The sequence below is a fragment of the Drosophila rhopaloa genome, unplaced genomic scaffold (genome assembly GCF_018152115.1).
Source record: "Drosophila rhopaloa isolate 14029-0021.01 unplaced genomic scaffold, ASM1815211v1 contig_3, whole genome shotgun sequence".
NCBI classification, from domain to species: domain Eukaryota; kingdom Metazoa; phylum Arthropoda; class Insecta; order Diptera; family Drosophilidae; genus Drosophila; species Drosophila rhopaloa.
Genome location: NW_025335123.1, coordinates 16,948,833 through 16,964,566, shown reverse-complemented (window position 1 = coordinate 16,964,566; position 15,734 = coordinate 16,948,833). Strand labels below are relative to the sequence as shown.

Here is a 15,734-nt window from a genome sequence, read left to right as displayed (position 1 = left end):
ACATCGGAAAATTAGAAATAACTAACATGAAAATGGGTCATAAATTTGATCAACGCTAAATTGAAAATTTTGAATGCAGATTTTTAGAGAATCGAATCACGAGTCTTTAGAGGTATGCCACTTTAGAATCGGATTAAATTTGGAAAAGTTATGGACACTCGAAGAGCAATTTTGAGTCACTGTATTACAAGTCATCGGAAAATTAGAAATAACTAACATGAAAATGGGTCAAAAATTTGATCAACGTTAAATTGAAAATTTTGAATGCAGATTTTTAGAGAATCGAATCACGAGTCTTTAGAGGTATGCCACTTTGGAATCGGATTAAAGTTACTGTATTAATTAAGTTACTGTATTACAAGACATCGTTGCAGCTATATTATATTGTAGTCCGATTTGGATAAACTTAAAGCGTAATTCTTATATAATAAATAATGACGATATCTCAAATGATTATTTTGATAAATAGTTACACACAAATTTAACAAGAGTCCCATTACTCTATAAATGTTTAAATAATTACAAAATTAAAATAAATATAAATAGGTAGTTTTGGTATCTTGTCTTAATTCTTAGGTCTTGTTTTGCGAACCTGTTGCTTCGTGATGTAGATGGGCTTGTTGAGCACCACCCAAGTGACTGTTTCGTGGCAGGCCGGTGCTGTTGTGGATCCATCGTAGGTCATATAGTGATCCGTATCCGGCAGCAATCCGCGAATGGAGAGTCGCTTGACAAAAGCCTCGTCGCCGCCATAGCGAATGCGTTCCAGCTGATCGGTGAGCATGCGCAGCTCTGGGTTCGAGAGATCTCCGAGCTATAGTATAAATAATAGTTAGTATCATATCATATCATTTTATATCATATCAATTTAGTAAAACACTAAGAGTCACAATATTCTATCTTAATTGAAATATATGATTTAAAATTAATTAACAAAGGCTTGACTCAAATTTGATTTCAGTTATGGAAAATAAGGAAAAATAAACGCTTTAGAGGGTTTAAAAGAACGAATTAAAGTAGATTTTTCGAAATGGTTTTTTACAAATGATACTAATCATTAAGTTTAATTTAGCTATAGAGTCTATAACTCGAATAATTTGCTCCTACAGTTCAGAGCATTCATAGGATCACGATAAAAAAACAACATTAACGTATTTATCATGGCTTTGTGTTATATTTATCGCTCATAATTTCCGAGTGCCGTCGGGGATTACTCACCTGCAGCAGAATGGAAACGCCCACAATGCCCTGGGCGCGATTGAGGGCATCTGAGAAATTTGCATACAGCTGGGAATTGTAGCCGAATATTTGTATCTGCGAAAAGAAAGGGAAAAATGGAGCGTCAGCGGGAGAGCTATGGTTAAGGGCAAGAGTATTCCTCTTTTTTTCATTTTTTTGTCTCTTCTGCCTTCGTTCTTTATTTCTTGTGTGCTGTGGCCAAAACTTTATTGTTGCTCAATTTAAGCCCAAATGCATACAGAGGCGGTGACAACCAAACACAACAAGGGGGCGTTGCAGGGGTCAACGAAAGCGTTCGCATTGTTTCGCATAAATTGCCCCAAAATAATCCCAACTATCAACAAAATGCACACAAATCCAAGCACAAACACTAAAACACGTGGGCAAACACACATACATTTGGAGAGAAGATCCGGCAACAAAACGGGCAAATATTTTGCTTTTAGCCAAGACACCAAAAAGGCCAAGAATCTTAATTCCCCCTTCTCCACTCCCCCACACACACACACTCATATGCATTTGCACTTTTGTTTCATGTCGACAACAAAACGCCTACAGATGAAGAACAGCCGAAAAAGAGAGCGGAGAAAGGAGAGGAGAAAGTGGAAGAAAGGAGTCGACACCACAGAATGAATCCTAAAGCAAATGCTCAAAGCGAGGGTTGCACAAAGGATTTATCGGTTATCGAGAAAGCTTTCAGAATAATCGTGATTGTTACGTTTTGATCGATTCTTTTTAACAACATTTTCTGTACTATTTATAACTTTTGTTGAGAATACGTGGGTATAGTTTATTTTGGTATTTCTTTTGGGGATTTTTTGGTTTACTTTTCAAGCATCCCCTACAATTGTTTGTGAGCTAGTGTAACATGTGTACATGGATTTTCGGTGGGATTTGGGTCGGGGATATGTTTGTTTCTCTGCCTGTGAGTGTGTGTGCTTAAGTGTGTGTGTGTGTGTGAGTGTCTGTAGGTGTGAGTGCACTCGCTGGTTGACCAAACCAGACGCACCGAACGGAAGGAAATGCTGCAGACAATAGTGAAAATAATAATAATAATAGCAGAGAGCTCACACTCACATGCCCACCGATGGGCAGTGGGCATGGCCGCAGGCGTTGGGCAGTTAATAGTAGTAGTCCTGAACACTTCCAGCCCCCCCCCCAAACCCCCCTTTCCACCGCTCCCCCAGGACTCACCACATGTCCTGTCCCGACTTTTAACTCTCCTTTTTTTCATTTTCCCTGGGAATTGCACGGACCAAAGGAGAACGGCTGAAAAGAGCAAGGAGCAGGACGAAATGATGGGCGGCGAGGCGTACATTTAAATATTAAAAAACTACATGCTGCAATTTTAATGTGTGCCCAGCAAGGCAAATAAAAATTAAATTAAATTAAAATTTCCAAAGTTCCTTTTCCCGAGTGTTTGGTGAAGTTGCAATTGCCGGAGCAGCGGAAAATGGGCGGCGAAAGTGGGTTGCCAAAATGGCAGCTAATGCAAATAGACCAGAAGTTTCTATCAAAAATGAAGAACTTGGTGCATACAGTGCGTTTCGCAAATAAACAGTTAACTTAATCACTAACAACCTAAAAATCTATAAAATAGCAAGTGGGATTCAACTATTTCGAAAATGTGATAGACAGATTTGAATTCTTTTATTAAAAATTTAAATAGAAAAAAATAGTAAAAACAGTATTCAGAAATTAAAATCTAAGTTTATAATCCAAATTATTCTTTTTATACTATACAGTAGAAAGTATTACAACGTATTGTAACAAGATAAAGCCACAAATATTTTGCTGTTGCGAAACGCACTGTTCCTACATATATGTACATATACTTGAATATATTTTAAAATGCAGATGCAAATGAAAATTTGACGAGACCATGGCAAAGTCCTTATCGTTTTCCCTTCTCCTCCGCAAGGACTGGCCCCGGTCCGAATATAAGCTATGTTCAATGTTCATTCACACAAAATGCTTTTTCCCTGAAATACCAAAAATAGGAGTAGATCCTGGGCGTTAACTGCATGAGAGAACAGAACAACTAAATAGGGAAGCTGAATTGCCACTTGAACAGCAGATGGCGCACTTTTTGTTGGTAATTAAAAGTAAAGATGCCAAAACTAGTTGCGAAACTATCAAAGTTAGGGCAGACTAATTTTTGTTCAACCATAAAATACTATGGGTTTCAATTTGAACACATTTAGTAACATATTTGTGTACCTCAGTACCCGTCTGTTTAAATTTAATAACAAATTCTTTAAATATTGACAGTAAACATATAAATTTAAAGACTTCCTTTCCACAAAATTAACCATCACCTAAACCACTTACCCTGCTCAATTTCGAATGCCTTCACACCTTCGACCTAATAACTATGAAATTGAATAATAAAAGCAATAAACTACGCCCTCTTTTTCTTTTTGTGTGTTTAGTGGCAAATGCGAAACAACAGCAACAACAACAGAAAAGGAAAAATTATACAATATTTGACCGCAAACTGAAATGTTATATTTCCGTTTCATTAAACAGCCAAAGCCTGTGGCAAAGCAAATAAATACAAGCAGAGTGTCTGGTTCAGGAACAACAAATACGATACAGGGATAAGGCCAACAAAAGCAATAACAAAAAACAAGAACAACAAGGAGAGCAAATAGTGTAAGTACCAGCAAATAGCCGGACAACAAGCCGGCCAAAACGCAAAGAGCCAAAAGCCTAAGCGGTGTTAAGGGGAAGCCCCTTTCCCCACTAGTGTTTGTTTGAACAAAGCCAGCTCCTCTGGCATATTTCTTAGTCCACACACAGATACACGTACATGATGGCCAACACACACACACATACTCACACACATACTCACACACACACATAGACAGTGGCACGCAGAGCAAAGGCAACTTAATCAGATCAATTACACATGTTTTCACTGCATGGATTCCACAGACCAGAGAGCTCAGAGCCCCAGACTCAGGCCTAGTCTGTAGTCCTGTAGTCCTGCAGTCCGCACTCCAACCCGTAGCTCGACCCCCCCTCCCCTCCCATTTAACCCCACAGCAGGCGCAGGAGTCAAAGCGACCAGCGCGACGCCAGCTGTTGAAACTTTGCCTGGCCAGCACAGTGGATCCTTCTGGCTCATAAACCCCTCATACAGCCCTTCCGCAGTCAATAAGCTGCGCTGCACAGTGGGACTATTCAGATATAATAAGGATACCTCTTTATATATTACAACAATGAAAGATCAGACCAATGTTAATCAGATAGGAACCTTAAAGGATTAACCAAAAAGGCATTATTGAAAAATACATTTTAGGAAAATTAAATGCTTTTTTTATGATTCTGATACATATAACTACTATTAAGTATTATAATGAGAAAGAAATACATTTTCAAAAACTCTTAACATATATTTACAACAGCTATAAATTATTTCTACCTATAGGAACTATAAAATCCATTGTCAAAGCAATGAATAAATAATAATATGCTGTAATCTAAAAAGATAGTTACTATCATTGGACGATTTAATTCCACAGATTTCTGATAAGTTATTAATAATTTGTGGCATGTGCTTAACCATTACGATTTCTGTGATTTGTAAGAAGAACAGATAACAAATGAACCAATATACAAAAATAACTTAAATTTAAGGCACTTGCTTGTACCCTCGAAATGTAATACTGGAATTGTTGAATCAGAAATCTTAAGGGTTTCTTCGGAAGAATTTTCAGTAATGGAAGACTTCCATTGAAATGTACGGCACTCGATCCAACCAACCCACTGTGCACAAATATTTTTCCTGGCAGAGGTAACAGTGGGCTTATTGGTTTGGCTGGGGAGATGGTGATGGAGGTGGAATAACGAAGGACCCAGGACCAAAGACGAAGGACGAGGGGAGCGGCATTCTTGGTCCTTCAGCTGCTCGACTTGGCTTTCGTGCTGCACTGACCGAGCACGATAATATTGGCCATGGCCAGAATAGCAGGAGCCGTAGCTTGGTGGTTTAGGCCGAGAACATGGCCTCATGTCAACACTTTGCCGCCTATGTCTGACCCCCCCCGAACACCCCTCTTAGACCCTACCCCATTTCGGTCTGTGTCAGTTTTCTAGACAAATGAAGCAAATTAGCTTAACAACGCACTGGGGACATTGTCAAACACGCACACCAACAGGGCAAAACATAGGCGAACAGAGGAGATAGCCGATTTACCGGGCCCAGATCGCTCCATTTCTGGCCGCAATGTTTGCCATGGCCGTCTGGCCCCCCTTTTCCTGGAGCACTTTGCCGATGCACTTGTAGCACTTTCGGCTAATTATGCCCAGCACCAAAGCGAGAGATAAAGAAGAGCCGAGGAAAAACAAGCAGGAGGCCAACGCGATTTGCTGGCGTTTTGAAAACGCGACCAAATGGAAACGCTGAGAGTGCAAAGGTAGCCTTTCAGGATAACAAGGCAACTGCACTGGATTGCAAAATCAGGGTAAAAAATAATAAAATACTTTAATGCATAAACAATGGAATATAAATGTCCAAACAACTGCTATTGCATCTGCAAGTTCTTGGTAATATTTAAAATTTAATTAAAATGTAAGGAAGCTACAAGCTGCGGTCTGTATTTTAAAAATTTGTTTAGAATTGAATGTAACTATACACTTAATTTAAATAACATCTTAACTTAAAGTGGTTGATTATTTACATTTTAATTCGCACTATAGCAAAAAGTCATTATTACTTAACTTTACTTTTTTATACATTTTATTCATGTCTCTAACAAGATTGTAAGGGGAAAACAGTTGATAGAAATATTGAAAATATATTAAACTTTTAGAAGGAATTATTACACACAAAAACAATTCAAAAAGTTCATATTTTTAAGCAGTTTAAAAGTCACAAAACCGAACATGATACAGGCACCTGGACATTTCCAATTCTCCTAGCCAACCACTTTAAACATCGTCTTGGCGCCTTAGCACCCGACTTGCCTGACTATCCTGGCATCATAATCCAATCAGGAACTCCACCGAACTCATTACCCGCCCGCTGAAAATCAGCTCAAGCCCCATTAACGACTTAGTAGCATTTTAAAAGGTGGAAAAAACGAGCTTTAATCGCTGCCTGCTGGTTATCCTTTAAATGGATTTTCCGGAAGGGGTTGAACTACGACATTTTCAGAGAGTGAATGGGGGAAAGGAAAGGGGGGGAGTGGAAATTACAGCACGACCTCATTAGCAGCAAATATTTTGGCGTTCGTTCGTGCTCAGTCACTCAGGCATTTGTGGGCGTGCTGGGTGGATTGCACACTGCGCACAGATAGAGATACAGATACATTTGTATATTTAAGTACTTCATGGTTAGCGCGTAAATTAATGGTTAAGCCATCGCCGGTTGTTGGTCGTTTGGTTTTGGGTTGCTGCCCATGGTTGCCAACCGCAGGCAGTGGGGTGGTGAAGGGGAGGGGGCTCTGTTCTGACCATAACGAAGGGGGTTAAGTGGGTTAAGGGGGGTCGGTCCATTAGATCGCCTACCGATGGGCACGTGACTGCCGGATGGCGAAACTCCCGCAGAGTGCGGTGAATTTCGCTGTCGAATCACGCCCCCGAATCACGTACGCCCTTGGCGATAGTTGGCCTCACGCAGGCATCGCTAAATCACAACCCAACCCTCGACCCCCTCCCCCCTCCCCACACTGGTAATTAAATTTTAGCCACAAGACAAGTGCTAAATTACCGCGGCCCAAAACAAATCAAAATCAGACAACTGTGCATTGCAAATAGAAAATCACCCCTACAAAAACAACAACCCCCCCCCAACTTTTCGGGAAAACCCTCGTTTTTCCACACCTCTCAGGTGTGTGCCATCGGCATCCAATGACAACCGGCTACCGAAATCCAAGACACGGCTGCAATCTTGTGCGGATTTCATGGGGATTAATTAAAATTGCCAATTACGAATTCATTAAGGCAGATCAAATTCCGAGGCGGGGCCCATTAAGGCGGATTTCGTTACGGCCGGAATATGCCTTACATTGGCCATAGACTACCAGTTTCCGGGGAACAGGATACCCGGCCGTTCTGGCCACATTTTCAACACACATTAATTGGGCTATGCTGCAATATTGTTGTTAGTTTCGGACAGGGAATTTTAAAAGAATTAACTAGGAATTTTCAGGAGAAATTCGATTGTTTAGGCTTGAGTTGCTAAACAACTTTAAAAGGCATTGACGTCCAATAAGTTAAATAATAATTAAACACACACATTAAAAAAATTCATTGAATTAAACTTAGTTTCAAGTCTATATTTAAAGTCACTAAGATTTCTTAAATCACATATTAAGTGGTCTAAAAGTATGAAATCGAAAAGATGAGAGATTTATCTATTTAATTCTCTACAGACATTATTACAACTGAAATGGTTTCCCCAGTATATTATTTAGCCCCAACTTATTAACTGCCGTTTTAAATTCAATTTATGACTGTTCAACTTATTTTCATTTTAGCAAGAAATCAGCATTGATAGTTTATTTTTAGATTTTCTTTTTTCAGATCTGCCGCCTCGTTTAAAAATAGTTTGCAAGTGGTTCTTAGACACGGCTCCCATTTCAGTTGGCCAATTGTTTGTCACTTTGGGCTTGAAACGGGAAAGCAGACTGCCAGAATGCGTTTTAATCACCCGATTGTTGGCACAAGCGAACAAATCGGGGCTGAGCAGTGAATTGCCGGATTCTGGAGGTCCCGAGGCTGGGAAATTTGGGGGATCTGGGAAAGTGGGAAAGTGGAAAGCTGGGAGTCTGTGAATCTGTGAATCCGGCAGTCGAAGTAATTTAACCAAAATACACGGCATACTTTGTCATCGCGAAAGCAGAGCGGCTTCAACCCTGGGCGGGTTTCTAATTAATTTGCGTTGACATTGGCGGCACTCGACAGTCGGGGGGTTAAAGGTTACCAGCCACCAACTGCTGACATGCAACAGATTTATAACGTTATTTGTTTGTCGTCTGCAGCCTGTAGTCTGCAGTTTGTTGTGGCAGCTGTGGCTCACTTTTTGATTGCCTGGCAGCAAAAGGAAAAGCAGTGGGAAAATCAGAGGGAAATCAGAAGCAGACAAAAGCACCGCACGACGAAAAACGAAAATGGAAATGGGACTGAAACTGAAACTGAAAATGAAAACTGTGTCGCACATCACTCAGGAAAACTCAACTCAACCCGCACCCGCACCGCACCGCACCCCCACTCAACTCATCTCAACTCAACTCAAATCAACTCAAGTCAAGTCAAGTGGCCATGGAGCAGACAGACGCTCGACAGGATTAACCCTCCGGAGCGGAGGACTCTTCGCCGGTGAAAGGTTCTTAAAAAAGCACCAAGGAGAGTTCTTGATTTCGGGAATTTGCTTTGTGGAGGCGCGCCACTTAAGCTGAGCAAAAGGGCAGATGCGAAAATTGCCCTTAAAAGGCTAAGAATCTATTATTGGCCACAACTGAAAAATTATAAACGTAGGTAGGCAAGTCAACTGACAAAAGAAAAGACACTACCAGTCTCACCTTACTATATATTACTATACAAATTGAACAATCCAACAGTATAATGTAATAAAGGGGGTTGTGCACTCATAAATTGCCCAATGAAATTGCACAATATCCTGGCTAACAAAAGTTATGACTCCATTAACACTAGACATTTATTAATTCGACTAGAAACATCTGGCTCACAAGAAATGTGTTTTAATTAATGGACATCTGGCCAGGGAAATTTGTCAGAGATTAGGGATTCCCACCACATCCTACGAAGTCATCGAGTCAATGGTGGAGATTAGCAGTTACTTATAAATCTGAGGCAATAAATTACCCACTAAGAAGGTCTTCTCTGGCTTTTCGCAAACAGAAATCCTTTGTTGAATGAAAGTCGCGGGTGTTTACATATTTTTAATAACGTGCTCGCAAATCAACTGAAGCGAGCCTGTGTGTGAACTTGACATCAAAATGAACAAAACACAGACTCGGAGAGGTTAAATCATATTTGACAAACAGCAAACAAGGGGGGCGAGCGCACGCATGTGTACATTCCGCCCGGAAAATGCAGGGGAAAACCAGGAGGGAAAAACAGACAAGGTGTCTGGGTGAGTCGCAACAACGCCTGCTATATGACACATAAATATGTCCCTCCTGCTTCCCCAAAAACAATGTACAAATAAAACAATACAAAATCATCAGCCATCAAGAGCAGGCTGTGAGAAAGCGGAGGAAAGCGCTTTTCCATATCATTCACTTTAGTTCCTTGGACGTAAAAAGTCTTGAAATATATTTAAAGCAATTCTGCTGCATGCTTTTACCATATTAATAAAATTTTTAAATGTATTCTCGCCTAATTGCATACATACAACAAATGCGGAATTTTAATTATATTTAAAACAGTAAGGGGCAAATTATAACTTGTTATTAATAGAATAAAAACCAAAGTAATTGTACAAGGAAAATATTAACTTTTTATCTTATGAACCCAACATTATATGATCTATAACACTAGTCTTAAATATTTGCTCTTAAGAACCCAAATTATTATTCAAAAGAATATTTCTAACAAATCAAAAATAACTATATAATGAAATAAGGAATGTGACTGAACTGCCTTTGAATATTTCCCACCTCGGAAAAGTATGAATGATGCGCCCGAGGGCGGGAAAGCGGAAAAGTGGAAAAGCGGAGGGTGGGGGCGGAAAATCAAAGCGCCAGACAAGTGGGGCGAATCTCCAACATGTTGAACCTGGCGACGATGTCTTCGCGTTGATGATAACGTCGAGTGACTGTGACTCCAGACAAAGACGCCGACGAGCTCTTCACTTTTTTGACTTTCTGACTTTTTTATTTATTTTATTCCCGCTCCTTCTTATGTTTTTTGTCAGCGACAAATCGACATTTGCTGCATTAAATGCTGATCAAATACACTTCCGCTCGTTTATCTGTGTAAATATTTGAGCGGGCGGGCTAACAAGTTTACAGCCACTGGCGCAGGGCCACAATGCTGGGATGGCAATGAAATGACGCAAGAAAAGTTGGAAAACTCAAGCCCCCCCTTCCACCCCCCGGCAAACACCCCCCTCAAATAGAAACAGACACAATTGAATTGTTAAAGAGGGAAATCTGTTGACAGGCGAAGAACCGAAATAGCTTCCATTGGCGGAGGCCCATGTCACATTTAGGCCTCACCCTGGGCAGGAAATTGAGAGTGACACCAGTGGGCAAATGGCATATAGAGTATATCAGTGCACAAGTATATCGGCATATTACCTCCGCGGGGAACGTGTAGCCCTCGACACTGTGCTCCGATCCGAACTGGTCGTTCAGCCCGTAGTGCATGTGGATCTCGTGGAAGCGGTAGCGGTACGACAGCGGTCCGCCCGAGATATTCACCGGCGTCTGCATACCATCGTAGTTGGCCACCGTGTCATTTCCGGCGGTGAAGATGACGCTGTGACCCGTATTAGTGATCAGTCCGGATATCTAGAGGGAATGCGGAAAACGAATACATAGATAGTTAGGGGGTATTTTTTACTCTTATGAAATATTAAGTATACGTAAGTAATTAGTCACCGAATAAAGCTTAACAGTGATTTTCTGGGATTGCAAAAATAGAAGGAGATAAATAAAAATCCATTTTTACATTTAGGCAAAGTCTGTTTGGCTTTGTTAACTCAGATGTAAGTTGATGTATCTAAAAAAAAGATCCATTATAAATAAGTGATTGCGAGCAAAATACAAAATATCATTGATTTTTATACAATAGATATCTAAAGAGTTGGGAAACTTGTAGAGAGTTATAAAGGCTTTTTGATTTTTAAGGCAATAATATACGAATAAACATAAATCGCTTAAGTTTTTTAAATACTTTTTAAAGTGTTGAAAAGTAAGCTACAATTAACTTTGAGTGCGGAAGTACAATGGATTCATAAGGAAACACAAAGTCTTCTTCAAGCATACTTTTTGACACCACTTTTTTTTTCAATGCATATTAATTTATAACAAATAAAGCTATATATATATATTATATATGTTATGATGATATACACAAATGATGATCCCTGGCGATCTCTTGACTCACCCTGTGTTTGTCTATGTGCATGGGCCTCAAGTTGGGATCGAAGAGCAGGCGCTGTGGCTCCAGATTCACCGGCGACTGGCGGCGACCCTTGTTGCAGAGTGACCACTCCGGATTGATGAGGCCCCAGAAGGCAGGACCTGAAACGAATGCAACACAGGGGGGGAGGGGGGTATAGTTTACTTTATCAGACAGACCCTCGGATCGATCCCTGTCCGGGTGGCAAGGAGATTTATGAACCCAGTTTCACCTCAACCTGTTTCCAAAGTTTCCTTGCCAACCACAATTGTGGGTTGTTGGTTGGCAGGAGGTGTGGCAAAAACCTGCCACAAATTGCATAATGGCAATAGCGGGTGTGGGTGTATGTGTGTGTGTGTATCGGGGGAGGGGGGCAATGGCAACAGGGGGCCAAAAGTCAGGGGGCCATTACAATATTTGTCTGCATCTGCATAGGTGTTGGTCTGCGTCGGTTTAGTTTTTTGGTTTTTGCGTCTGTTTGATTCTGGCCACACAACTAAGCCATCTTTTCCGCCCCCGCCTCAATCTCCGTGACCCCTTACTGCTTTAATTTCGTGCGGTTTGTTTAGTTTTTCCCCCATCCCATCCCCCACATCCCCCCATTCCAACCCACTTTCACAGTAAAATTGCAGGTTTATCTTCTGTCTCTGTCGCTGTCTGTGTTTCTGTCTCTGTCCCTGGCTTTGGCCAACTTTATCTGGCCCGGCAGCTTAATTTATGGCAATATGGAATCAAGCTGAGCTGCCCCAAAAAACAATAGGCCGACTTTTTTATTGCCAGTTCCCAGGGCAAGTCATTCCTTTGCCAGTTTGTTGCCATTGTTGAGTTGATATTATCTATGGCCCTTGTATTTTCAGCAATTGAAAGTGTTTCATTTTCGCATTTTTTTATTCGGTTTTTTTTTAAATCTTATATCATGCTCAATCGGGTTTATGGTTCCAATGCATAATGGTTTTTTTTTCTAGATTATAAGCCATTTTAATTTATACTGTTTTATACCATCGTATAACTTTATGAGGAGGAATTTTAAAATCCGATTTAATTACCTTCTAAGAGGTGTTATTTTTTTCCATTTTATACCACATATTTCCACATTTTTAATTGCCCTTTCCTTAATTGAGTTTATGGATTTTATTTATATTCTCCGTTTATCCTTTCATTTCCCATGTTTTTCGCTTGCTTTCTCAAGGATCAACCTATTATTAAAACCTCTTCTGGGCGTTCTATTCGAGTCCGTTCCGTTCCAGCCACTTGTAATCCCATTTATGGCACACATTCCCACAGAATTTCACCTCCCCCCTTGCCCGTTGCCATAAAAATGCTTCGCCTGCAGTCGCATTGCGTATACGACACGTAGTTCGGAGGGGTGGCAAAGAGCGGTGGGGGAGGGGGGGCAGATGCCTGGGAATCAACACGTTCGCTGCGAGGCCGCAATCAGGAGCTTCAATCATAGATATGCCACGTACTCGCGTTTAAGCGATTGTTGACCTCAACGACGCCATCGCATTAGCCAAAAGTAAAGCCAAAAGAAAAGCGGATAAAAATAAAGGATGGGGAACGGGGAAAATAATCCGAGGACTGGGAAAAATAACCAGTGTAGCTGATGATGAAAAACTGGAGATGCCGCGCGGGCAATTAATTCTCTAATGATGATATAATATGTTTATTTTCTTTTAGATTTAATTTAATAGATTAGTTTAAATACGGCATTGTGACTGTTAAATTCAAGGCTTATTCGCATTTTTTATTGTCTGATTTAATTGAAACATTTACTCTTTGATATTTTATATTATTTTTAAGTGTTAGATTTAAATCAAAGATTAGCTTTTGATTAGCTTCATTTTATAATCTTGAAAGTCTAATACGGACACAACTTTAACAATTTATTTTATATTGCTTTTTAATTTATTATTTTAGATATATTATAAGCAGCTTATTAAGAGGTTTTAAGGATTTGAAGGATATTTTTCCACTCGTGTCACGCGCTCATCACCAGTGCACTTAACGGAAAGGAGATAATCGGGGAATACGAGTGCGAGTACGGGCAAAAGTCTTCAGATAACGCCGAGTAGGATGTTGCAGTCTCGAGTCTATTAAATTGCGGTCTGGCTTCGGCGTGGCAGTCGAGTCGAGTCGAGTCGAGTCAATGAGGCAATTGCCAAACGATTTTAGCAGCCATTAACAACATTAGTGGCCTGGCTGACTGGATCTGGATGTGGATCCACGGGCTGTTGCCTTGGCGGGTGGTGTTGCAAGGTGGTGGCACGTTTTTTAGCCAACTAGTTTGGTGGTTGGGTGCTGCTAAAGGCGGTGGCATGAAGCACGCTTCGTTTGATTCCGTTTGGCCGCTTTTATTTGGCTCGTTGGGAGTGCAAATCACGTTAAACAAGTGGCACGTTGCAGCTGCAGTTGCAGCTGAAGCTGAAGCTTAGCCGTCTTTTTCGGGCACCCCCTCTCACAACCATTTCACCCAACGCCCCCTAAAAACCCAGCTGCGCCCCTGATAAGGGATTTCGAGTCCTCCAGCCGACATGCATGCAATGCTTATGTAAATTTATTTATGCCAAAAGAGACACAAAGTTCGCCTCGGATTTCGGTTGCAATTTGTTGACAACACGTGTTACAAGATACCCCTGTTTCCACGCTTTTACACGGTGAGAAAAGATGGATTTCTATTCCATTGTTTTAATGCTCCTGCGTAATTTCTTTTTATATAATTAATTTTGATTTTTTTTTGTGCATATACAAAATGCACTTTTAATCTTATCCCAAGAAAATGAAAAACCTTACTTAAACCACAATAAATTAAGACTTATTTGTCATGTATTTTGATCTTTAAACCTTTGAGTGCATATTTTTCCCTCGTAATAAAAACAAATAAATAAATAACAACGCATATACGCAAATTATTAAGCTGATTTATATTAGATTGCACTCTTATCTTAAAGAAGCCAAAATTATAAATTGGTTTCTTTTCTGTCACAAAAATGCTCCTAGTTTGCTTCACTTTAAATTTGATTTTTCGCCACCTATCTTGCACTCTCCACTCTTCTTTTCCCTGTTCGCCAAATCCAATTCAAAATTCAAAGCACTTGAACTTATTTATGCATTTGTCTTGTGCAAATGGCGTCGCCGTTGTGTCTCTAATAAGATTAAGAAAGATGCTTCCACCGAAGGGAGAATGCAGAGTGAGCGAAGGACAGGGACAGGGGCAGAGGGCGGGGGCGTGGCTGGAGGAGAGAGGGAGAAAGAGCAACGCTTATCGGCTGTCTGCTGTCCTGTCTGGACTTAATCTCCACGGACCTTTGTCCCGATTTCACCGCCAGTAGTGACACATGGTGAACTGTTCTCCATTTCTCGGCGATGGCATTTGGAGACCCTGTCTTTCCCCCACTCCTGCTTCTGCTCTTATTCCCCTCTCTTTCTTCTGCTTCTATTCCCATCTCTTTCCCCTGCCACTAGCACCCTCTCTTTCTCTTGCTCCCGTCTGGGCCTCTGCTTATCACGTTTCAACGCCAGACAATGACAAAAAAAGGAAAGTTCTCTCTTTCTCCGCCTGGGTCTTTGAATACTTTGTCTGCCTTTCCATTTGACAGCTGCAAATCGGCTTCGTCTCCCCCTTTTTTCCATTTCCCCCATTTTCCAACACCCCCCATACTCCCTTGCAAATCCATTTTCCTTTGGCCTTTTTTCCATGCATTTCACGCGTGCAGCTTCAGTCGCTGAGAAAATCGTTTTACACCGGCAACAACAATCGCCATGGCTTTTCCGCGACCCCTTAGCAGGTGAAAAAACCCCCGTCCCCCCGTGGAAAAACAGTCCTCAATTTTCTTCACCCATTTTCCCATCCAACTTTCAACTTTGTTGCTGTAGCGACGCGTGCTGCTCGTTGGCTGAAATTTTACTTTCCGCTTCCGTCCGTGGTTATTGTTGAGCTTTGATTAAAATTTACTTTGTTGTTGGTATTTATGAAACTTAAACGGTGGCGGCTAAAGGGACAGGGTGTGTCTGTGTGGGGGGGGGGGAGGTCAGAAAAAGCTTACCCGAGATGCCATCGTATGTCCACCAATCCTCCCAGCTGACGGCGAGCAGAACTGCAAAGAGAAAGCGGGGAAAGTGCATCAGATTTCCATTGCAAGTTGATGAATATAAGCCGCGAGAACATGTCAAAAATCTGATTGGGTCAATATATACCAAGCGGTAATACCTTATAATGTTGGTGGAAAAGCGCAAAGGTATGGAATTAAATATACAGGGAAATATCAGAGAGATTTCGAGGGATTTTTAACTGCAATGACTTATAGACAGGCAGTCTGCACTTTCCTTTTAACTTGAGATTTTAAAGTGGTTATTTAGTTGTGTTCCATATTGGCTTTTGACCATTGTCATACCAACTA

General features: G+C 40.9%; 1 protein-coding gene across 1 annotated transcript in view; it reads right to left on the bottom strand.

Annotated features, from left to right (window-relative positions):
* Positions 1-15,734, bottom strand: part of LOC108051082 (carbonic anhydrase-related protein 10) — a 52,988-nt gene that overhangs the window by 6,289 nt on the left and 30,965 nt on the right. Inside the window, exons 3-7 of the mRNA XM_017133033.2 lie at positions 15,381-15,431; positions 11,323-11,459; positions 10,512-10,724; positions 1,219-1,314; positions 593-814 (exon numbers count right to left, since the gene is read on the bottom strand). Of these exons, the coding sequence (XP_016988522.1) occupies positions 593-814; positions 1,219-1,314; positions 10,512-10,724; positions 11,323-11,459; positions 15,381-15,431 (719 nt within the window). The remainder of the gene's footprint in view (positions 1-592; positions 815-1,218; positions 1,315-10,511; positions 10,725-11,322; positions 11,460-15,380; positions 15,432-15,734) is intronic.